The sequence below is a fragment of the Myotis myotis genome, unplaced genomic scaffold, assembly GCF_014108235.1.
Source record: "Myotis myotis isolate mMyoMyo1 unplaced genomic scaffold, mMyoMyo1.p scaffold_m19_p_15, whole genome shotgun sequence".
NCBI lineage: Eukaryota > Metazoa > Chordata > Mammalia > Chiroptera > Vespertilionidae > Myotis > Myotis myotis.
Window position 1 is genome coordinate 29,615,872 of NW_023416319.1, and position 24,343 is coordinate 29,640,214.

General features: G+C 34.9%; 1 protein-coding gene across 17 annotated transcripts in view; it reads right to left on the reverse strand.

Annotated features, from left to right (window-relative positions):
- The window catches only part of PCDH15 (protocadherin related 15), a 544,558-nt gene that overhangs the window by 227,388 nt on the left and 292,827 nt on the right, over window positions 1-24,343 (reverse strand). For all 17 annotated transcript variants that reach the window (XM_036336780.1, XM_036336778.1, XM_036336777.1 and 14 more), the window contains one exon: window positions 11,228-11,421. In XM_036336780.1, coding sequence (XP_036192673.1) covers window positions 11,228-11,421 — 194 coding nt within the window. The remainder of the gene's footprint in view (window positions 1-11,227; window positions 11,422-24,343) is intronic.

Below are 24,343 nucleotides of genomic sequence, written 5' to 3' on the forward strand. Positions count from 1 at the left end.
ATGAGTCTTAGGGATTGGACCTTTGGAATGAAAATCCCTTGGTGTGGGGCATAAGAATCTACATTTTCCATAGATATACAAGGCTCTACACACACACACTCAGTTTTGGAGACCACTGTTCCAGAAGCTCTTGGCAAGTAAAACTAAGCAGGCTCAACTTCTTTCTAAATTAGTAGCCCAAGGTTTTCTCTACACACTGACCTAAAGCTCTCCTCAATAACCCTATAGGTGAAAGATTCCCTTTTAAAAAGAAAAGAAAAAAATAACTTAGAACTCACTGTACTCCAAATTCAAAGCTGACTTTCAAAAAGTGAGATCCTTCCTGCTGAAAGGTTCAGCTCACTGATCTGGAATACTTTACAAATATACTTACCAGAATATGAATCTCTTTCCACTTAGTGAAAGTATCTTTTACACTAAACTTACTATACTTTGTGTATTTCCTTATTCCTCCCCCTTTGACAACTTTCCCATTGGAAGGCGAAATTCTTTACATCCCCAATACTACAGCAAGGACCTCCAACTCAGATGAGGCATGTGTACCTGTCATAGAGAAGAAACTAAAAAAACGCAAAATGCAAAGACCTTAGACCCTGGAACAGAGAGCCTCTGTGGTCCAATAGGACTGTCACCTTCATCTGCCTTCACTCCTTTGCTTCCGCTCCTCCTTTCCACAATAACTCAAATACTAGAAGAACTCATTATGTTTTTACCCCCTTAGATTGTGATCTTAGGGTTATTTGAGGAAGATCATATTTCCAAGTCTTGCATTTTTCAAGGTCTTGCATTTTTCATCTGGGAAATACTGGCACTTCCCTACAATGTGTTTAAATAAGCATTGACCTATTTGAGAGTTCTTGCTTTGTAAGATGCTATCTCCTTTTTATCCCTAATGTCAGCATAGTGTCAGAGTTAGCTTTCCTAAAACTAGATAATAGGATTTACAATAACATGGTATCAATAATGTGTTAATATGCTGTAGTAACTCAACAGCATCAGGTAAGTACATATTAAAACAGGACAGTCACTAGATAATGTTTTATGTGAACATTTTATATGTATTTTTTATAGCTAGTATTCAATGCATAAAGCTGAGCACCTGTATAATACAAATTTTATTTTTATAATGTAGCCCATAAAATGTGGATGAATATTTCTAAAAATGAAAATTGTAACGCCTTTCTCTTTCTCATATGGCAATGAAGGTCAGAGTAGAACAAGACATGTAATCTACTTTCTTAAATAATCTTAAGATTTTTGAAAGACCCTTGAAACCCATTAATTTAACTCTCTCATTTTATGAAAGAGGATTAGAAAGTAAAAAAAGATTAAGTGACTGAATTCAGGTTATAAAGTTAATTATAAAGTTAATTAGATAAACGAAAAGGCAAGGCTCCTGAATTCAAAATCTGCCTGTCTTTTCTCCCCATGTTTCACAAGAACAAATTTGGGGAGTAAATTGGAGAATTTTTACTTATCTGATGTGTGTTTCTGTGTGAGTATAAAACATCCTTAGTTTGTAATGATGGATGTTATCTTGTAGGAAATCATGTTATTTCAAGTCTTGATAATTATTTATATCATGAATGAAGCATCATCCATAGCACTATTTTTTTCTAAGACCAAATAAAATATGAATAAAGAAGCAGTTGGGAGGATAGACTTAAGATGTTTAAGCCTGCAAATGGTATACTTTAAAATGATAGCCAAAACCGGTTTGGCTCAGTGGATAGAGCGTCGGCCTGCGGACTGAAAGGTCCCAGGTTCGATTCCGGTCAAGGGCATGTACCTGGGTTGCAGGCACATCCCCAGTGGGGGATGTGCTGGAGGCAGCTGATCGGTGTTTCTCTCTCATCGATGTTTCTAACTCTCTGTCCCTCTCCCTTCCTCTCTGTAAGAAATAAACAAAATATATTAAAAATATATTTTAAAAAAATGATAAAAAGTCATTTTCTGATATGACAATAATACTCAGTAATAAAATGCACGCAGAAGATTGTAATTTTCTATCGTATGTGTCAACATATCCTACAAGGTGTTTAGTTGTAACTCTACACTTCTACCTTGTTTCTAAAGTGAAGGTTATAGTGTTTATTTTGCTTTCTTTGTTAGATCAAAAACAGAGAAATTACCTTCTTTTTTACTTTGTCTCCCAGCAATATTGTGTTAGAAAAGCTATATTTTTAGTTCAATGCTAATGGGTTCTATTTTACTATTTTGGAAGTTCAGAGTGGATTCTATAGGAAGCAAAGATTTCATAATAAAATGAATATAAGAGATTCAGAGAGACTTCTCAGGGACTTCTACAAAGACAGAGTCTTAAGATGCAAGATGAACTTAGATATAAAATGCATAGGGCATTACAGAGAGGGGGAAATGTGCAAATTTACAGAGCAATAAAAAACTATAAAATTTGTATGACTAAGAAAGGGATCTAAATTGGGCAAAGAGAGATGGGTAAGGGACAGGTACTCATGTACTATACTTATACTTCATTTTAACAACAATGGAAACTGGTTGAAAGATTTTCAGAAGTTTAATAATATGCTCAGATGTGCCAAGTAATACATAGCACCCACAACACAGCATGGTTTATCATGTCTCTGTGTCTTTGCTTTTAGTGTTCCCTCTGCTTGGCAATACCATTATCATTCCTATCCAAGTTATCCTACACTTATAATCATCTACATGTCCAGATTTACCTGTGCCTCTATGTGAATGCTACAAGGGCAGAAATCTTATATTTTCAGTGCCTCCACAAGAGACTAGGGATTGTGGAACCTCAGGAATTTTTTGCTAAAACGAATACCATCTTCATTTGTTATTAATATTAAATATATTTATTGTGTGAAGTTATTTTAAAGAATATATATTTAGAATAGAAAAATACTTTATTTGCAAATGGATGATTTAATCTTGCATTAATTAGATATAGCCTTAGATTCCATGAGAAAAATCGGGACTCAAAAAAGTATGCCATGCCATGCATCAATGGTTTTATAATACTTCCATTATAAGATATTTGGGGGAGACTGTCTTATATTCTTTATGTCTTCATAAATACTTAATAGTAGTACTTTATTCATATTAAGAGCAAAAACATATTTATGTAAATTAATTCAAGCACATGAGACCTACATATAACAAAAAATGCTATATCTTAGCATTTAATTATTTTTTAATATTTTGTTTTTAAGCTTTTAAAAAAGTAAAAACACTATAGACTATTGCTCCTTTTACTCTTACTATTTAGCTAGTCTACTCAAACGGCATAACAACAACAACAAAATTCTTATTCTGAGAGTTTTATTTAAACTTATGAATGGAGGTCACCAATATAAAAAATTAAGATAAATGATTGTTTTTTAATGTTACTATTTAATTAGGTTTACATGCCACGGTTGCTGGCATTTGTACATGATATCACAATCTATACTTTTGTGTTAATACTTTTTCAATAGCATCTGCCTTCTGTAAGGAAATACTGGAAGCAAAACCTCACTCTTCAGTTCATTCATCAGCTCAATTTGAAGGCTTAATCTTCCTCTAGAAAATAGCATATGCCATTATCCTACAAGGAATTTGACACTATCCAAGCTGGTAGAATGGAGGTATATTCTCTGCAGGTCCCATTTGATATTTGACCAAACATTATTAGTGAGCTTTTAGTGATCAATCATTGTCCATAAAGAAAACAATGACACTAGGTCAACTAAATTCCTAGTGTCATCAACGAGTCCTGTATATTCAGATTCTGAAGGTGGCACTTTGGTTCCTGGAGTGGAGTACAATTTCATGCAAGTAAAAACCTATTACAGTTGACCTTGAAGGACTCATGTTTAAACTGTGTGAATCCATTTATATGCTTTTTTTTTTTTCTTTTCAATTTGCCAACAGTTAAATTCACCCACACAGTTCATGCCTGAGTTGATCCAGGGTTAACTCTGTGGTTGGGAATCCATATATGAAGAGAACAGATTAATTATATGCAGATTTTCCACTATGTTGGAGGTCAGCTCCCCTAAAGCCCACATTGTTAAACAATCAACTGTATTGTACTGATTATCGTAGGCTTATATAGGCAAATCAGAGATGTAACTTGCAAATAGGAACTGAATAAGAGTGGATTATAAATTTTCATTCATTAAATAATAAAGTGGTTAAAAACACATTCATCATAATATATAAGCACATATAGTTTAGACTGGGATAGTACTGTCTTTAATGAAAAAGTTACAAAATAAAATAATGACTATTAAAGGACTTTAATAAAAGTTTAAGTGATAACACAGCAGGTGCCGTTATTCTTATAATTAGCATTATTACCACTGTTATTAAGCAATTGTAGTATGTCTTTCTCCAAAATAATTATTACATAAGGTTATGGATATGAAATAGAGTGGAGGAGAAGGTTTAGAATCGAATTGTCTTGAGTTCAAATTATGATTCTAGTACTTGTTTACTTGGTGGGAGGGAGGGTAAGCAAGGGGTCACTTGGCTAAGTCAATTATTCTCTTTCAAATTCAAATTTTTGGTCTGCAAAAATATAATTATACAGGAATCATAATGTTGTTAAAATTAGAAATGTTGTATATAAAGTAGCTTGCATGGTTTCTGGCCCTAGTGCATGGTAATTAAATAGCATCAATCATGTTTAATTCCTCTTCAGGCAAGCTCAGCATGAATGAAGCTATTATTTAAAATTTGTTCAAACTTTGACTCTTAGTTTAGATCCTGCAATTACTCACTACATAAAAATATTCAATATGCTTCTTCACAAGAAACAGTACCTTCAGGAATATACATCCACTTGCTATTTGGATATATGAACTATGGCCATGTCCAACTAAATATGTTCAAAACAGAACTCATCCCCTTCACCCAAACCATGTACACTGTTTAACATCACCACCACCCAGGCATGTAGAAAAAACCTTGGAATTTTGTTCTTACTTTGACAATTCCATTTCTCCGTTCTTCCCAACATGCTCTCTGTCAAGCCATCAGTAGCAACGTTTTTCCTTGATTCCTCTGGTGGTGTTCTTTCTAATTTCTCTGACTACAATTTTGTCCCCCAGAAACGTGTCTTCTATAGGGTCAACAGAGTGATTTTCCTAAGACTAAAATAATTCCACATGACTTTCTAATGTAAAGTTCTTCCAAGGATTCCTTCCATTGACTAGATAAATCTAAGCTTCTTAACAAGGCAAATTAAATTTTTCATGAGTTGGACTGTAATTCTCCTTTAATCACAGTTTACTAGTATGCACTGGTAGGTAACACTGACTGACTTGTGATTATCCATAAGTACCAGCTATTTCAGACCTCGAAGGCTGGTAAAAATGTGACATACTCTTTTCACCTGGTTAACCGCTACTCATATTCCTAAACTAATTTTGTATAGGAAGCCTGCGAAGTACTCCGTCATTAGGACAACTGTCCTCCTCAAAGGCCCAAAAACCAAGTATTTATCTCAATATCAAATTTATCATGTTAAATAAATGCAATTGTTTTATACTTCTATTTCCATACTTTTTTAACCTGCAAATGTTACTATTTTTTATCTTTGTATTCCCATAGCATAGTAAATGGAAGTTACATAATAAATCATTGGTTTGTTGGGCTGCATTGAAAATCTTATTCTCACCGACAGCTATTTTTTCCCCCCACTTATTAGAAACAAAATTAGATAGAATTAGTGTTTACCATAAGGGAAAGGAGAACAATTTCAAAGCTGCCTGCACATTTTGGGAACCCCAAACTAGATGTGAGTTTTGTATTATACTGTCCCTTATTCCAATTTATTTATTTGAAAACTAAAAATGACATTCATTAAGAACCTAGGAAAACAAAACAAAAGCATGTTTGTTAAGAATATAGGATATTCCAGGAATTGCTTTGGCCTCTGCACATATGAGACAACCAAACCACAATGATTCTTGTCCTTGGTAACTAGCACTCTAGAGGGGAGGAGGCGAGGCAGACAATGCACGTCATACTCTAAATAAAAACACATATAGCACTTGCATAGTGATCAGTGCAGAAGATAAAAATGACAGGAAAGGGATCTTACAGTATTGGGAGGCTCTTGCAACTGTAAATAGGTGTTAGAAAAGGCTTCACAGAGAAAGTGAAAAATGGGGTAAAAACCTGGAGGAAATGAGGCCATGGAGAAAGCCGAGGGAGTAGCTGGTATAGTCCGAGAGGAGATGAAAGTGAAGTTCAAAGGTTTGAACGTAGCTGCAAGCCTCAAGGACAGAGAGGCGACCAGGGAGCTAACTGGAGTGGACTAAGCTGAAGACCAGGTAACAAGATATGACAAGAGGGAGTGTCCTGCGGCTGGTGGCAGATGACAAATTGTGCTGGGCCCCATTGGCCTTTTAATGATTTTGCCTTTTACTTCAAAATGAAATGTAAAACCACTAAAAATTTTAGGCAAAGGGAAAGATGACATTGTTACCAGAATCATGCAGTCCACTGAAGGCGGCTCAGGCAAAAGTCTAATTAGAGTTCTAATTAGAGAAGGTTTTCAGAGCCTTGAAGTAGAGAGAACAGTAGCTTGGATTGGGATGTTCAAAATGAAAGTGGTGGGAATCATTGCCTTCTGAGCATGTTTTCAAGTTCGAGCTTAGAGCTGTTGCTCAAGATCATGTTTGGAGTTTGAAAGAAGGCAGGCACTAAGCATGTCTACAAGGATATTTGACTAGGGTGACTACAAGTTTGCAGATACTTTAAAGCACATACTGAATATTGAAGTCACCAAGAATTTTGACCCAACTACTGTGGAAGTAAATGCCAGTAAGACAGAAATTAAACTCTGTAAGAGTGACCTGAAAATCTGCAGACAACAGTGGGAGGTGAGGTTAGGAAGAAGAGGTAATGGAAGAGGAACCTGTCATCTGTAGCTGATAGTATCAAGGAAGGGTAAAGGATGGTACATTCTTGGGAGATTAAAAGGGAGGATGATAAGGAGAATTAGAAAGAAGAGTCTGGAAATACCAATGAGAAACTAGGGGTCCACCTCCCAAATCTCCATGATCAAAGATATGAGGGGTGTGAAGAGAAAAATCTGCCCTTTGTGCTGCAGGGAAAACATTGACTTTTTATCTGCTCTGGAACAGAGCAAAAAGGAGAGAAAAGACTCACTCCCAATGTTTTGTTTTTTTTTGTTTTGTTTTTGGTTTTGGTTTTGTTACAGTTCTGCCAATTTGCCTGGCTCTGGTGTAATTTTAGGTAGTAGCTCTTTGAGCACTTTAGCTATTTCGTCTATAAGATTATTCTCTTAATTTGGGGGATCAATTTAGGTAAATTATTATCTTCTTTAAAAATTATTCCCTTCATTCATGTTTTCAAATTTTACATGATTAAAACAGAACTGTCTCTTGTAATAAATTTAATTTATTTTGTTTCTGTATTATTTCCATCTTAGAATTTATTATGTAAATTTGTACTTTCTTCCTTTTTTAGTAGATTAGCTGGGTTCATTCATTTTATTATGTTTTCATTTTTGTTGCTGTTTCTTTTTTTTTCAGAGAACCAAATTTGGATTTATTTATTAATATTCTTATAATTCATTTATACTTGCTGTTACACTAGTTAAGACTTGTATTTATTTGTGGGTTTTGTTTATTTATTTTATGATATATCATAACAAGTATAGAAAATCTTCTCAAAATTCTCAAAAAGAAAAACACACACTACTTTCAGTAAACAAAATAACAAACATAATCCAGCAACTAAATTTTAAAATTAAAATTTCATGACCTAGTGGAATTCATACCAAAAATGTAAAATAGATTTATTTAGAAACAACATATATTAAGGTCAACCATCATACCATTAGCTCAAGAAGAAAAGTCATTACTGTCTGCATAGATGGTAGATATTTATTTGACCTGAATTAACCATCATCCTTACTTTTATTTTATTTTTTAAGACAGAGTGGAAGGGAGGGAAGGAGGAAAGGGAAGAGAGAGATATATTGGTTGCCTACTGCATGCACCCAACCCAGTTACATGCCCTTGATGGGGAATCAAACCCATGACCCTTCCATGTGCAGGGGGGCACTCTAACCGTTGGGACACTGGCCAGGGCTACCATTCTTATTTTCAAAAAGTTAATAAAATAGAAATAGCAAAATAGTTTAAGCTAATAAAATATATTTTTTTAAACCAAGACTCTAATAAAATGAGGGAGCATGGGAAACATTCCCACTCATTAAAAAAAAGAAAAAGCATGTTTATTAAAAGAACTAGCAAGTGAAATTAAAAGAAAAATAATGGATAGAATGATATAAAAGTATCACTATAAAATACAATCCTGGATAATATAAAGAAATCAACTGGAAATTACAAAAATAAGATAATTAAATGAGAAAGTAGATTAAAAAAACATATAAAGAGACTAATAGCTTCCATATATACAAACATCAACCAGAAAAAAAGAATAAGAACAAAGAACTCTATTTACAATAACAAGATACAGAAACAGACCAACAAAAAAAAGTATAGGACTTGTATAAAGAAAACATTTAAAAAAATAAAAACTACTAAAGGACATAAATAAAGCATACAAATAAAGAGACAGAAAGTTCTTGGTTAGAAAGATTCATTATCAAAATGCTATAATTTAACCCTAAGTAATTAATTTATAAATTTGATATGTTCTCAATAAAAATATAGGTAAGCCCGGCCAGCATGGCTCAGTGGTTGAGCGTTGACCTATGAACCTGGAGGTCGGCGTTCGATTCTTGGTCAGGGCAAATGCCCAGGGTGCAGGCTCAGTCCTCATTGTGAGGTATGGAGGAGACAGCCAATCAATGATTCTTGTTCATCATTTATGTTCCTATATCTCTCTCCTTCTCTGAAATCAATAAAAATGTATTCAAAAATACCTATATTTAAATACACACACACACACACACACACACACACACACACACACATATACACATACATAGATAGTTAAAAAACAACAACACTGAACTACCTTGTGTAAGCTTAAAGGAAAGGAAAATAACAGAAAGATTAACCAGGAAATTTTTGAGGAAAACCAGCATTCAGGTAAGGTAGCACCACCATATCATAAAGCATAGTTAAAAACCAGAACAATTAAAATTGTGTGACAATTACTCATGAAAAAATAGGTCAGCTAATCGAATAGAAGAACAAGTCTAGAGCCAAAGTCATATACATAAGAAAATACATGATATAAATAGCTGTAACATTTATAATCAGTGAGAAAAAGATGAACTATCTAATATACAGGGTGGGACAAGAGTAGGTTTACATTTGTTCATATGTAAAATAATACAATAATTAATAATAATACAAAAATAAGCTATTTCATGTACTCACACCTGTAAACCTACTCTAGCTACACCCAGTACTGAGTGGAGAAAATGGCAAAATTTCCCCAAAAAATCTTGCTGGATCAATACCTCTTACTGTACAGTAGGATAAATCCCTAATACAACAAAGATTTAAACATACGGCATGAAGCTAATAAATCACTAGGAGAACACCTACAATAATTGTTACCTGGGCTTACATATCAATAGTAAGATGGGTAATGACTAGGAACACAGATTTTACAGAAAAAGTAATAGAACTGGCTCTTAAACATAAGAATTGTACTCAAACTCATAAACAAATGGATATGAAATGTGCTATTGTTTACAGATCTGATTTGCAAAAACCCAAATATTTGATGTGACACACATCTAGTAGACTGTGTAAAATTAATCATTCTCAACTTGGCAACTGGAATTGTAAATTGTTTTAAGACCTACAAAATACAATTTGGCAGTTATTGCTAAAACCTACAAGTGCATATACCCTTTGGCTTCGCTTCTGGGAATTTACTCTATTGATATACGTGCCCACATAGAAGATGATGCATTTTCAATGCTATTTATTTCTTTATTGTCAGTAAAAGAGCAACTGAAATGTAAAAACACATCTGCAGTGAATTTTTTTAAAGAGTATTATCTACATATAAAGGAATATTATGTAGCTGTGAAAAAGTTTTAAGGGAAGTATTCAGTATTCATAAGGAAAGATAATCCAGGATATATTGTGAGGGAGAAAAATACTCAGCAAGGTGCAGAAATGCATTTATATTCATTCACATTTTCTTGAAATGCATACGGACAATCTGGAAATAAGCAAGACATTAATAAAAGGGATAGCTCAGGTGGATGACTAGATAAATGCAATTGTAATACAGTGGGGTCTTGACTTACGAGTGTCCCAACGAACGAGTTTTTTGAGATACCAGCTGTCTCTCGCCGATTTTTTGCATTGAGTTGACAGAGTAATTTGAGTTAACGAGCTCCTTAAGGAGCTCGGTCTCTGAACAAATTAAACTCCTAAGTCAAGGCCCCACTGCAGTGAGAAGTTTTGCTTTTTACCCTCTCACAATATGTAGCTGAGTATGTACACAGAGAACATACACCGAGTGGCCAGGCTATTATGACCGGCCAGATTATTATGACCGGCCAGATTATTATGATCATCCCATCAGTACTTCATTGGCACTTCCAAAAATACTGAATATTGGAAACTTCCTAAGCACATACTCTCGAGGTTTTATTATTATTATTATTTGCATAACTAATTCACTTCATTGTACTGATGGGGTGGTTATAATAATCTGGCCGGTAGTAATAATCTGGCCACTCAGTGTGTATTGATATACTCTATAGATAAATGATAAATTCTATAGGTAGAATCTATATATGTCTTTGTGTATTTATTTGTATATAGGTAGAATATATATATATATATATATATATATATATATATATATATATATATATATATATAAAATAATTACCCAGACACTGAGACATGGCTTCAAATCTGAGACATTCCATATTGCTGCTGAGGTTTCACTATCACCAACCTTGCTTTTCAGTAGTAAATTAGATAAATGTCTCTGATATTTTCCAGTTTCCGCTCTGCACTCCCCCTGCCCCTGAACAGAGACCTGCATCTTCATATCTGTGAAATTATAGTTAATTATTTTGTGGTTTAATCTCTTTACTTTCCTCTTCCCACAACTGAACCGAATAAGGATATGCAATTCCTAAGAATCCGGCCTCTCTGATTTTCTGATCTAATTTAGATGTTCATAGGATGAAAGGATGCTTGCTGTGCTTCATAAATTTAATTACGGGGTTAAATGGGAGCGATGAAAAGACTGCTTTGGTTCTCAGGTGAATTACCTTCTCTCTGCAGGGGGAGCATTATCCGCGGCCTGGACGGTGAGCGCGTAGGTCCGCCCAACTATCAGTTCCACCCCCGGAGCGATGGTGATAAGCCCTGTTTCTTTATTGATGATGAAGTCTCCCTGATCCCCAATCAGGATTTCATAGGAGATCTCCCCATTTGACCCTTCGTCTGCGTCGACTGCAGTGAGCTGGAATTGAAAATCACAACATCAATCCTCTGGGACTTAACTTTTCACTACTGTGTTATTTCCCCCCCAGCAAAAGCAGCTTGCTTTCAAAGACAGAAAATAAGAGAGGGAAGTTTTCTTGGCGTATATTCTCTTGTTTTCTTGAATCGAGGCGACCAGGTTTGGTTATGCTGCTGCAGCAATCGCAGCAGGAAGGATTTCTCTCTCTTTTATTTTTCTTGTAAGGGTGATTGAAGAAAAAGTTTTTGGATCTTGAAGACTGCCTTTATTTTAACTTAATAAAGGCAGAAAGAGGAAAGCTCCGAAGTAAATCTAATATCCCTATAGAAAATGTAATGTTTTTTCTCTATTTTACCTCCTGTTCTTGACACATACACACATATTACACAGACCGAGGCCTGGAGAAATGGAAGCGGGTGGGGTTGGCTTTTATTACTCTCATTCTTCCTTTTGCTCTCATTTCTCACCTCCCCCCGCCCGCCCATTCTTAATGTTTTCCCTTTTGTCTCCCAGAGATTCTTTTATTCTCAAGTCCCTTTATGTACATTGGATTTAGGAAAGATTCTTATAATCTGTTCACACTGACTTATAAATCATTAACTAGGCCTAGAGTATTAGCTTTTTAAAATCAAACAAATGCATCTGTAAGTGTAGAATAACTAAAAAATTAGAATAAGAAGCACAAGAAACTTTCTTCTTTTTTAGGAAAGGGATTCAATTCAGAGTACCTGAAATGATACTTCATAAGCATCTATAAGGCAAATTTGCACATATTTATAATTACTTTAGAGAAAATGATATCTATCAGTTAAATGCTATATTTGGGTCATTTTTTGTGTGTAAACAGAGTAACCATTATTAGTTTCACATGGCATAATTAAGATAATAACTTAACGTCAAATAAGGCTCCTGATAAAAATACATTTACTCAAGGAGGGGAAATAAATTCTAGTGGAAAATCATATAAATGTTTTATAAACATTCACAAAAATTTCTGTTTTTACCAAAAGTGATGGATGAGAAAAGAAAGGTAGCCCCATTTTACACATAAGAAAAATGCAATTAAAAGTGTTCTATTGACTAAAGAAAAAAAAAACACACATGATTTTAATAAATAAACTTGCAGAAAAATGTTTTCATTTACTGACATTTTCTTACATATTTTCATCCATGAATGCCACTTCTAGAAAACTGTGGTTCTTTATCATTAACAGACTCCTTTGGGGGGGACTGCTGGACACTCAGATAAAATGTGAATGTGCACATTCACCTTGAAAGCTGAAGCTGAATTCAAATTCAGGAACCTGATTTTAACTAATGGCCCTTTCTTTTTTTAAAAACAAAACAAAAAAAACCAACTCAATCTTGCATAGCAAGTTTTTTTTTGTTGTTGTTGTTATTTTTTGGTTTTTTTAGATATATATTATGAAGGGAGAAGAACAGAGAGTTAGAAACATCGATTAGCTGCCTTCTGCACACTCTCTGCCCGTAACCAAGGTACATGCCCTTGACCGAATTGAACCTGGGACCCTTGAGTCTGCAGGCCGATGCTCTATTTACTGAGCCAAACTGGTTAGGGCACTAATGACCCTTCCAAATGTTTATATTTATTGTCCTGATGAAGTGCAAAGTGCTTTACACACCCCATCATGCCATCTACGGAAAATATTGTGCATATTCTATTTCTAGTTTTATTACCCACTGCATTTAGAGTGATAATATGTATAGAAATAGCAGGAGAGAGAGAGAGAGAGAGAGAGAGAGAGAGAGAGAGAGAGAGAGAGAGAGAGAGAGAGAGAGAGAGGAGAAATTTGAGAATTTGAGAGAGAGAAAAAATTTGAGAATTTGGGAGGCTGGCATTAATTCAGCTAAATCTAAGCTTAGGTATTTGGTGCTAGATAGATGTGGTTGCCAGAGGAAAGGCTTATGTGAGAATGACAGACATAGTCCTAAAGGCAAAGGAGAAGGAAACTATTTCCAGAACCTGTCAAAATGAATGATGTATATTTATGGAGAACTATTCAAGCCAGACAAACTCATTCCCTTTTGTGTGTGGATAAAATTAGAAAATTGGAAGACATGGGTAGCAAAGGAGATATCAATTTTGATTATAGTAAATCACTTAACACGTGTCTCAGGGAATCTTAATTAAAATTTAGCTCAAATTGCACTCAATATTAACATTCTTTCTGGGACTTAAATTGGCTAAAGGAATTTAATGATAAATGGCAATGCATCAAGTTAAAAAGGATAGAGGAGCATGCTTCAGGGATGTAGGTATTATGGCTGGTCTTATTTAACATTTTCATAAATGATGTTGGAAGGAAGGATAAGCTGGATTGTAATTGAAGTGAAGGCGGCACTCATCTGGGAGGTGCCATAAATACCAAAAAACAAAACAAAACAAACCACAAAACACACGTGACAAAAACACCTTGAAACTGCATGGCCAGCAAACCACTGATAAGGTAATTTTTTTCTAGTGCTAGAAACCACTAGCAAGGAGTAGTGTAATAAATAAGCCAAAAACAAATTGGAGTCTCAAAAATAAAGTAGGGATAGAATAAAAGTCATAGTTAACATAGAAATAATCACAGACCTAAACTATAAAATAAAAGTGTAAATGTAGTCTTCTTATATGAATAAGTTTATTTTCACTAGAAATGAGTTATGATTGAATTGACCACGAGTGTGTTAATCATTTGGCATTTTTGCCTCCTGGGCATCCTGGGTCCTTGTTTCTAGGAAGAGCCCCTCATTTTCCTCTGGGGAGTAATTCATCCCCTTCATAGTCCTTGTTTGGGTAGGGCTGACACCTAACACCATCCATGGCAGTGAGACTTAGGCCTGGACTTGTTTGGTTTAAGAAATGGCAGTTACCTAAGTTGCTATAATCATGATGACTCTAGGAACTACTAGAAAAGAGTGGCGGTTATTTTCTCTAGGTTTAGACTAAAAAAAATACATCTGTTGTTTTTGAAGATCTTCTTGTCTGCATTGGGTCCACCTAAGACTAAGGCCCAAAAGAAGACAATGCCAGGGATAAGAGAAAAAATATCACTGACATTACTGTTTCCGGGTATGCCTGAGTCCCAAATTCACAACTGATCTTTTCTGATACATGAAACAAATGTAAACTTAAAAAATAAACCAAGCTAATTTATTTTGCAATTATTTCACTTCAACTGTAAGAATCTTAAATATTACAGAAAAAGAGTTTTATAATTAATGATTCTTCTTACTTGCTTTATGACTATTCATCAAGGATTATTGCATTTTGAGTTTTGCCTATATAGTTCCACAGAGTCGTTAATACATCAAATCATCTTTGATTCAATGTATGAGCAAATATAATGCTATGAAAGTGGTAGAGTTGTCCTTGTGTAGAAATCATGATGAAGTTATGTAACAAGTAGTAAAATGATATGCATACAAAAAAATAACAAATATTTTTCATGTAATAACAGCTGGAGTTTTAAACAAAGTAATTACCTAAATTGTAAATATTAGCACTTTTTAAAATACATGTTAATTAGAATGCTTTTTTAGTCTCTTATTATTCAGGCTAACTAAAACTAGGTAGTCAAAGGAGTCACAAGTAAAATCTCATCATTTTTAGTACACAATAAGGTCATGAATATTCAGGTTTGCTCTTTTAAATGAAGTTAAATTTGTAAAATGGACTCTGGCATGTACACCTGAGTTTAGAAAAGTATGGAAAATATTGTATCCTTTCTGTAAAGAGGGAGTTATGGAAGTATGCTAGCTCCATCTATTTGGTGGTAATCATAATACCAAAATTATTTTCCAAACTTAATTTAGGGAAAATAATAATCTGGAGGAAAACATTCATTTCAAGATAATATAATGAGAACCTACGTGACCTCAGGCACTGTGCTGGGAGCTGGCTGTAGACTAAAGTTGGTAAATAAAATTAGGTCCTGCTTATTTTTTTAAAATTCACTATATATGAAAAAAATATTGGTTAGAAAGGGAATCCATACTGACACGTTTTAACAAGTGGTATTCGAAAAATAATTATAAAAAACAATGAGTGTGATGCAGAGTAGATATCAAAGTCTTTTGGCGTAGATTAGATTTAAATTGGGTCTCACAGATGAGAACATGATGGAAGAGTATGGATTAAGAGCAGTTCATGGAACAGGAAAGGGCCTTGTGAGAACCCTGAGGGAAAGGGAATGAATAAGGCTCTGAGAAAAGCTGACTATGATAAATTAGAGAAAGGCTAACATGTGATGAAGTTGCAGAGACATGGTAGAGGGTTTTATAGGCTGTGAGAAAGTTTGAGAATCAGTGTGAGGCAAATAAATAATGAAAGGATTCACTTATAGCTGATATATTTAATATGTAAAGTAGTCTCTGCATCCTTTATTCTCTCTTGGTTTTGAGGGCAGAAAATCTAGGGAGAGTGACATGATTTTAGATAAGAAGGCTACAAGAGAATGGCAGTAAATTATTTTAATGGTTCTTATCCTATATAATAAAAGCCTAATATGCAAATAGACCAAACTGCAGAATGACTGGCAGAACGACCTGTCACTATGACACGCACTGACCACCAGGGGGCATATGCTCAATTCAGGAGCTGCCCCCAGCCCACAAGCACCACTGGTTGGCCTACAGATTAGCCCTGATCACTGGCCAGGCCTAGGGACCCTACCCATGCATGAATTTTGTGCACCAGGCCTCTAGTTTATAATAAAAATCATGATAGAACTGTGCTGGTCTTCAAAAAAATGGACTGAAATATTTTTTCCCCCCTAATATGGGTAAAAAAAAATAAAGTTGAAGAAAAAAAAGTTTTGATAAACAGCACAAATACCAGTCACACAATAAAGAACAAAGCAATATTGATTTCTATGATACACACAGGATACTTCTGCTATTATGAAAGGTTCTGATTTATACAGACACAAATGGGGCACACTTAATGATACAAACTATGTTGGAAACCTCATCATCTACATATTTGTTTCAATCTAGTGCTTTTTACTATTAAGGGAGATTGTCTATTAGTAGGGATTTCTTGAAGATTTCTGTAACTTTAGATTTAAAAAGCAGGAGTCTATTCTAACTTTGAATTAATTTCACTTAGCATAAAAGGTGAGAGACAGTACTGTGCAGAGGACTTGCTTAAAAAATACTCATTAAGGAGACATTCTCTGCACTTTCCAGAAACTCAGATAGTGTCTAGGGTTTGTATTATTTTGATTTTTAGCTTTGGTAGAAAAAAAGAACATACTGTAATTTAAGACATTCACAGTTATCTCCAAGTATGTCATGCTGCCATCTTTAATTTTGTATTTTGCATTTAATAAGGTAGAATTGTCCTCTTTCTTGTTTTGTCTATTTGTGAAAATATAAGAAGCACAGTTAAAGACCTGTGGAATAGTTTTCAGAATGACTGTCACATTAAACAATTTGTGATATTCCAGTTCCTTCAGACAGTATTTCCTTTATTTTCATTTGAAAAAGCAAGAATTCAGTACACCGACATATCTATTATCTTATAATTTTTGATACGCAATATAAAATTTTAGGTCTTATAAAATGAATACACTTACATGATAATGATGTAAAACCATAGGAAATTTTCTCTTTTTATAAAAACAAACTACAAACTATAATTGATGCCTGGAAATATTCATTTTACTTATTTCAGTAAAAAGAAGAGGCATTTTACCCTATCAATACAGTGTCATTATTTTATTTGCTTCCCTCCACTTTAATCACAGGAATCCTTATTTTCAATACTCTGTCCCCTTCATTGTACACCATATCTGGTCCCCTCACTAGCAGATGAGTGAAGGTGCTCTTTAAAAATGGTAACAAGGGGTAGCTAGGAAGTAGGACCCCTGGTTCTGGTGGGATGAAGAGGTCAGACAATTCTTTTTCCAAAAAGTAAGTAAAAATCCAAGCAAAACAGTCAAAGCCCACTATTTGGGACTATAAAGATTAAGTGAAGTGCCCATATTGAAAGAAATTACTCATGAAGATTGTTGTCACTTTAGATTGAAAAAGCAGGGGTCAGGGGCCATGTTTGAGTGTCATCCTATCTCCTACTTCCCCAGCACTGCCACCCCCCCTCCCCTCCCCCCCAAGTGCAGATACCATGTAAGGTTTACTTATAAGGGGAGGACTGGCCGTGGACAGCAACAGGTTTGCCTTAAGAGAAAATAGACTGAATTTAATGTGGAGTTAATACAGGAGTCAGGCACAGTGGGGACTGAACGGAGAGCAACCTCACCTCTGCCAATACAGGTTGTGGTCCCCGTGGGGAGAAGCAGTGAACAAGCCAGAAGTTTAGCAGAAAGAACCAGCTAATAAGAGCTCCGCAGAAGGGCAGAATAAGCTTCCTGCTCCTCTCTGGAACCACACACGTGCAGAGGGGACACATGACAAGGCCTGGGGAAAGGTCAATGCCAGGCAGAGGTCCTGAGCAGCGCCTGGGCTGTCAGTGCTCTCCCCAGACTAAACCCAGACCCACTCGCCGAGGTGGACGCCTCATGGTCTTGAGGTGCTTGTGCAAATCTTGGTCTAAGTGACTAGCTGACATCAAGCGATGCAGAAATAGAAACAACTTATAAAGAGCCAGGTAAACGTTAAAAATACGAATCAAAGCAAAAATCATACAGTGACGTTAGGAGCTGCACACTTAAGAGAAGCAGATACAGCAAGTAAATTCCAGACATGTAATTATAAAATAAATCCTCAAGGCCAACATTCAAAATCCCGAGGTACTATGATATCCAGTTGAAACAAAACAAAACAACAAAACAAAAACCCTGGTAATTAAAATATAAATAAATCTAGAGATTGTTATATAAGTAACTATTCTGATATTTGTAAAAATGGTAAGGAATCCCAGCTGGTGTGGTTCAGCGGTTGAGCGTCACCCCAGGAACCAAGAGATCACCAGTTCGATTCCCAGTCAAGCCACATAACGTGAGAGGGTATGCAGGAGGCAGCTGATAGATGATGTTTCTCTCTCATCAATGTTTCTACTCTATCCCCCTCCTTTCCTCTGTCTCTAAAAATTAATAAAAACATATTTAAAAAATGGTAAGGAAGACTTTATTCAGGACCCTTGCAACAGATGTCAAGACTATTACAATAGGGGAGAGAGATCAGACTCAATTCAACTCCAAATCCAGTTAACACAGGATTGATAGTCAAGAGCAGAGTTAGGAGGTCTGAGGATAGAAAATTACTTAATAGGTGACATCATGGGTAGGAGGATTTTCAGATTGCACATAATAATCTAAAAAAATACAGGTAAAGCAATTGATAAAACCAAATATCCATTTATGAAAAAAATTCTCAGTGAACTAGCAATACAAGGGAATATCTTCAACTTGATACAAAGTATCTACAATAAAACCTACAGCTAGCATTATATGTAATTATGAGAGACTGAATGATTTTCCCTAAGATCAGGAACAAGAAAAGGATGATCTCACCGCTTCTATTCAACCTTGTACTTGATGTTCTAGTCAGTGCAATAATACACATAAAGGAACAACAACAAAAGCCATTAGATTGGAAAAGCAGATGTAAAACTACACTTGCAGAAGAAATAATCATCTATGTAAAAAATACTAAGTGCGGTTATTGCAGGGGAGGTGAAAGAGGGCATAGAGGGGATAAATGGTGATAGAAAAAAGAAAATATTAAGGAATCTACAAGAATCTATGAGAACTAACAAATAACAAGGTTAACAAAATCTATTGTCTTTTCATATGCTCGTATTAAAAATGAACAACCCAAAAATAAAATCAATCCCATTCACAGTAGCATCAAAAATGATAAACCAGGAATAAATTTAATAAAAATAATTGCAAAATCTGTAACATTGTTGAAAGAAATTTAAGGATATGTTGAAAGAATACATATTCATGGATGGACTCAATATTTTAAGGTGGAAATTCTCCATATTTATTTGATTTGTAAATTCAATGTAATCACTATCAAAATTCTATCAGGAGCAGAATATAGGTTCACAAAAGTTTTAGATATGACACCAAAAGTATAATCTTATATAATAAAAGGCTAACATGCAAATCGACTGAACAGCAGACTGACCAGTTGCTATGACATGCACTGACCACCAGGGAGCAGACACTCAACTCAGGAGCTTCCCCCTGGTGGAAGAACCCGGGCTCATGGCTGATGAGTGCAGCGGCAGCAGCAGCAGGGTTAAGGACCCCTCGGGGGATGTCCATCTGCCAGCTTAGGCCTGCTCCCCGCAGGCAGACTGACATCCCCTGAGGGGTCCCGGATTGTGAGAGGGCGCAGGCGGGGCTGAGGGACCCCCCTTCCCCCAGTGCATAAATATTGTGCACCAGGCCTCTAGTAATATATGAAAAGAAAGAAAATAATAAATTAAACTTTCTTAAATTAAAAGCTTATGCTTTTCAAAAAAACACTACTAAGAATATGAGAAACAAAACACATACCCTGTGAGAAAATATCTGCAAATCATCCTATATAATAGAGGTGATATGCAAATTGACCATCATGCCCTCTCACAAGATAGCGCCCCCATGTGGTCACAAGATGGCTGCCATAAGATGGCCATCAGGGGCGGGCAATTGTGAGCGATAAGGCCAGCAGGGGAGGGCAATTGGGGGTGACCAGGCCAGCAGGGGAGGGCAGTTAGGGGTGATTGGGCTGGCAGGGGAGCATTTAGGCGTTGATCAGGCTGGCAGGGGAGTGGTTAGGGGTGATCAGGCTGGCAGGCTGAAGTGGTAATGGGCAATCAGGCAGGCAGGCAGGCGAGTGGTTTGGAACCAGCAGTCCTGGATTGTGAGAGGGATATCCAACTGCCTGTTTAGGCCTGGTCTCTGTGGACATCCCCCGAGAGGTCCCAGATTGGAGAGGATGCAGGCTGGGCTGAGGGAAACCCTGAATTTCGTGCACTGGGCATCTAGTATATCTGATAAGAGACTTGAATTCATAATTTATTGAAGAAAAACAATGACAAGTCAATACTAAGAAGACAAACAATACAGATAAAAGTGGGCAGGAATTGGGACAGATATTTCACCAAAAATGGAGAAAGGGTTAATAAGAATATTAAAAAATTGTAAAATCATTAGTCATTAGGAAAATGTGAGATAGATGGCTGATGCAATGCAATGATACCCAGGAAGTTTGTATCAGTAAAAATTTATACGTAGGGGGTAGTGTATTGTTATAAAGCCAGACCAAACCCTGAGTCCCTAATGCCTACTCTAGGAGTAGAAATGCATGATATGTGAGAAAGATCTGTCTTTCTTGGGAAAGTTAAAAATTAACACAGTGATATTAATTGAAGTGTGTTGTACTAAACATTTAACATCTCTGTCTCAGCTCTCTGATATAAAAAAGAATTTTGGACTCACTTTTACTGTTAAATAAAAATGAAACAAGTAGGCACTAATCTCTAGGACAGAAAGAGTATTTGGGAAGGCAACCTAAAACTCACAAACTAGGTAATAACTATGGAGACAGATTTGCCAGGGGAAGAATTTCATTTGGAAAACTTAACATGCACAGTTGAATGTCTCTATCAACACTTATAATAGGTTATAAGAGGGTGAAGGAATGAAATAATCCTTCAAATATTAAAGAATAATCAGACAACTTAGGTAAAGGTATGGCTGTTAATATATTTTGCAGAGGGAATTACAACTCCTTACCATATAAAATATATTCTGGTCATTACCAGAGTTTTAGTTAAGTTCACTATTTTGCACTAGATATTATAGAAGTTGCTATAGCAAAACTTTAAAGAAAATGCCTCAGAAATATGTAGCAAGGGAGCAATGCATCGAGTGCCGATGATTAAGAAGTTATATCTAGAGACTGAACCCAAGACCACTCTTGCTGGTTAGGCAAATAGGGTAATGAATAATTTAGTCATCTCCAGATTTATGCTCTCTGGAGCTTTGATGTAAGTCTGTAATCTTTTGAAGCTAAAAACCATATTAGGCTAATGGTTACCTCCTTCTGTTCAACATATCCTAGATTAATCTAAGATGGTGAGCACCTCAGTAGAATAAATGGTTGGTAAGTTGTGTATATTTCAGAAAATGGTATCAACACTGTTAACACTACCATCATCAATTTTTTATGGACCATTAAAAGTTTTTGTTGTTGTTTTTACTGGAGATGAATCTCTTTTATCTAGGAGTTCCACTTCCTTATAAAAAGTCAAAGAATAAAATATTAACAACAGGACTTTTTAAAGTATTTCTTTACAGTGCTTGAGAATTTGAAGTGTTTGTTTCTTTTCTGTGGCAACTTCATGATCCTTTTGTAGAGGTTCATTGAATCTCATTACTCAAACTCTGACACTGGAAACTGGAACCTTAATTGCTTTAATGCTATTGCATTCGCTCCTGCTCAACGTCTACCCTCATTACCTCAAACAAAGATTTTCTCAAAGTCGGTTTCCATCAATTCCCATATCAAAGGCTTTAACACATCGATTTAAGGATCTAGGAGGAATTACTTCTATTGAATATAATGCCAAATTTAAGTTATTCTGCTATGCAGGATATTTCTTCTTTAATTATTTTATACATAAACTGATACATAATTCAGACCTTAATTTGTGCCAGACACTGGGCTTTGAAAAATGCAGAGTGTGCAGAAAATAGAGACAGAATAATTTCTGTCCAACAGCTTGTAGTCTGGAAGAGGAGACACATCTGTAACAGATGTGCTAATAGAGAAGGATAAGAAATTACAAAGGACAGAAAAGCCTGTAATTCTGTAAAGCCTTAGTGCCTCACAGAATTATAATGCCTTTGGTTCCATTACATCATTTCATCCAGCAACATCATATAACCTTCTCTTGCTGTCTAAAACATCCATACAGATTCATGTAGTTGTAATCAACAATGAAGCCTTCCCCAAAATACTAGTTCTAACACATATTCCTCCTGACTCACTTTTAATGAACTATCATAACATTTTAGTGTGTTCCATCTAATTTAACAACTCAACAATGTTTGTGGTATTTACTGATTATTTCACTGTGAATAATACTTATCTCTTACAAAATATGTGAAACTCTGTAAGAATTTTGACTATGTCTAATTCATCCTATGCATTTTTCTGATCTAGTATAGTACTAAGCACATTAAAATCTATACATTAAATTATAATTTGTCCAAGAAAAAATATATATGTGTGTGTATGTGTGTGTGTATAAATATGTGTCTCCTAAAAATGTATACACACTTTTTTTTTCTGATTGCTCAGTTGATGTTTCTTTCTTTTCAGATTTAACCCATTGGAATTAATAATTATTTAAAGTGTAAATAAAATTTTTTGTGATACCCTGTATATATGGACCTACTATATGTATTAGGACTTGCCAAATGTTTTTGTTTGTGTCCTTTGCCAACCTTAATAAGGAAGTTTACTAGGTTTTAAAGAATTCCCTACTGCTCTATTTATTATACTGATTTTTTCTAAGATAACCTGTATTTGAAACATTTCAATATGTAAGTATTTTTTATACAGATGACTATGCTTTGACATTGAACATACTTTAGTATAAAAGGGAGTTGAGAGGGAAAGAGAACTTTTTTGAAACAATAGCTGACAAAACCTAAAATACTTTGGTTATATACAATAAAGAAAAAATGTATAAAATATATTGTACATTTTGTATATTCTAGTGTATTATCAAATTTCAAGTCAACTTCCAGTAAGCCAGCAATATCTAGAACTATAATAATGAGAAAATAATTTTTGACATTAAAAATGCACAACTTATATGATTTTAAAAACATATAACCACATACAATTAAATAGAAACTTCATAACAAGTGCAGGCATTCATTATTAAAATTGTACCATAAATAGTTTTCACTATGATAACCTGAAAGCATGCTATATAAATATAAAATAATTTTTAATTGCATTTACAAATGCATGTCCTCTGAAAAGCTGTGCTTCTAAATATATCAGAGAAAGGGGATGATGGCTGAAAAATAATATAAAAGCCAGATATGAAAATTCTTTTTTTACTTATACATACTGAAAATGCAGGTGTGTGTGATTACTGTATTAATATCATTAATATTATTTCTAAGTTTATCTAATGGAAAAGCTTAATCTACAGACCATATCTCTTTAGATTTTTGAGAGATCCTTAGATGTTAAAATTTTTCATAATGTTTAATTTGAGGAGGTGAGTCATATTTTTCATGTATGATAGAACTAAATTAATATAACTTTCTTCCCTATTACAATAGTAGTTATTAAGAGCAGAAATAAATGTTAGTAGTTACTTGAATACCTATGATTTGGCACAGTGCCCAAAAGTTTTGACACTTGACACAATATCATCTTCAAATAAATGTGCTAATTGTTCAACTTTGCCTCTCCAAAGCATATATAATTAATTTCTCAGATGTGTTTTCAGTGAGACTATTGAGCCTCTCAAGGCCTTCATTGGAAAGATTCTCCCAGATAATCAAGGTTGGAAGTGCTGTTCTAAGGATATCAATATACACCTGCAGTCCAGTAGATTAATTTTTAAAAATGCATTAACTTGATATATAGATTATTTCCCAACACTCATTCAGAAGTTACATTAACACTTCCTTAACCTACATCTATCATTTTATCTATTCATTAATTTAACAAAAATTTATTAAAGTGCTATGCAAGGTGTTGAGTACACAATAGTAGTGAAAAAGGAAAGGAGTTAAGGAGAGAAACTGACAAAGTTAGTTAAAATTAGAAATTTTAAATGTGCCCACGAGGATGCTTTGGGATAATAAAGAGCAAAACTCATCAAAGGAGTTATAGAATCCTTCGAAGTGGCATTTAAATTGAGATCCAGTGATGAAAAGCATCTGAGTAGGAGTCCTCTAGTTAGAGTGGGAGCATTATTGAGGGA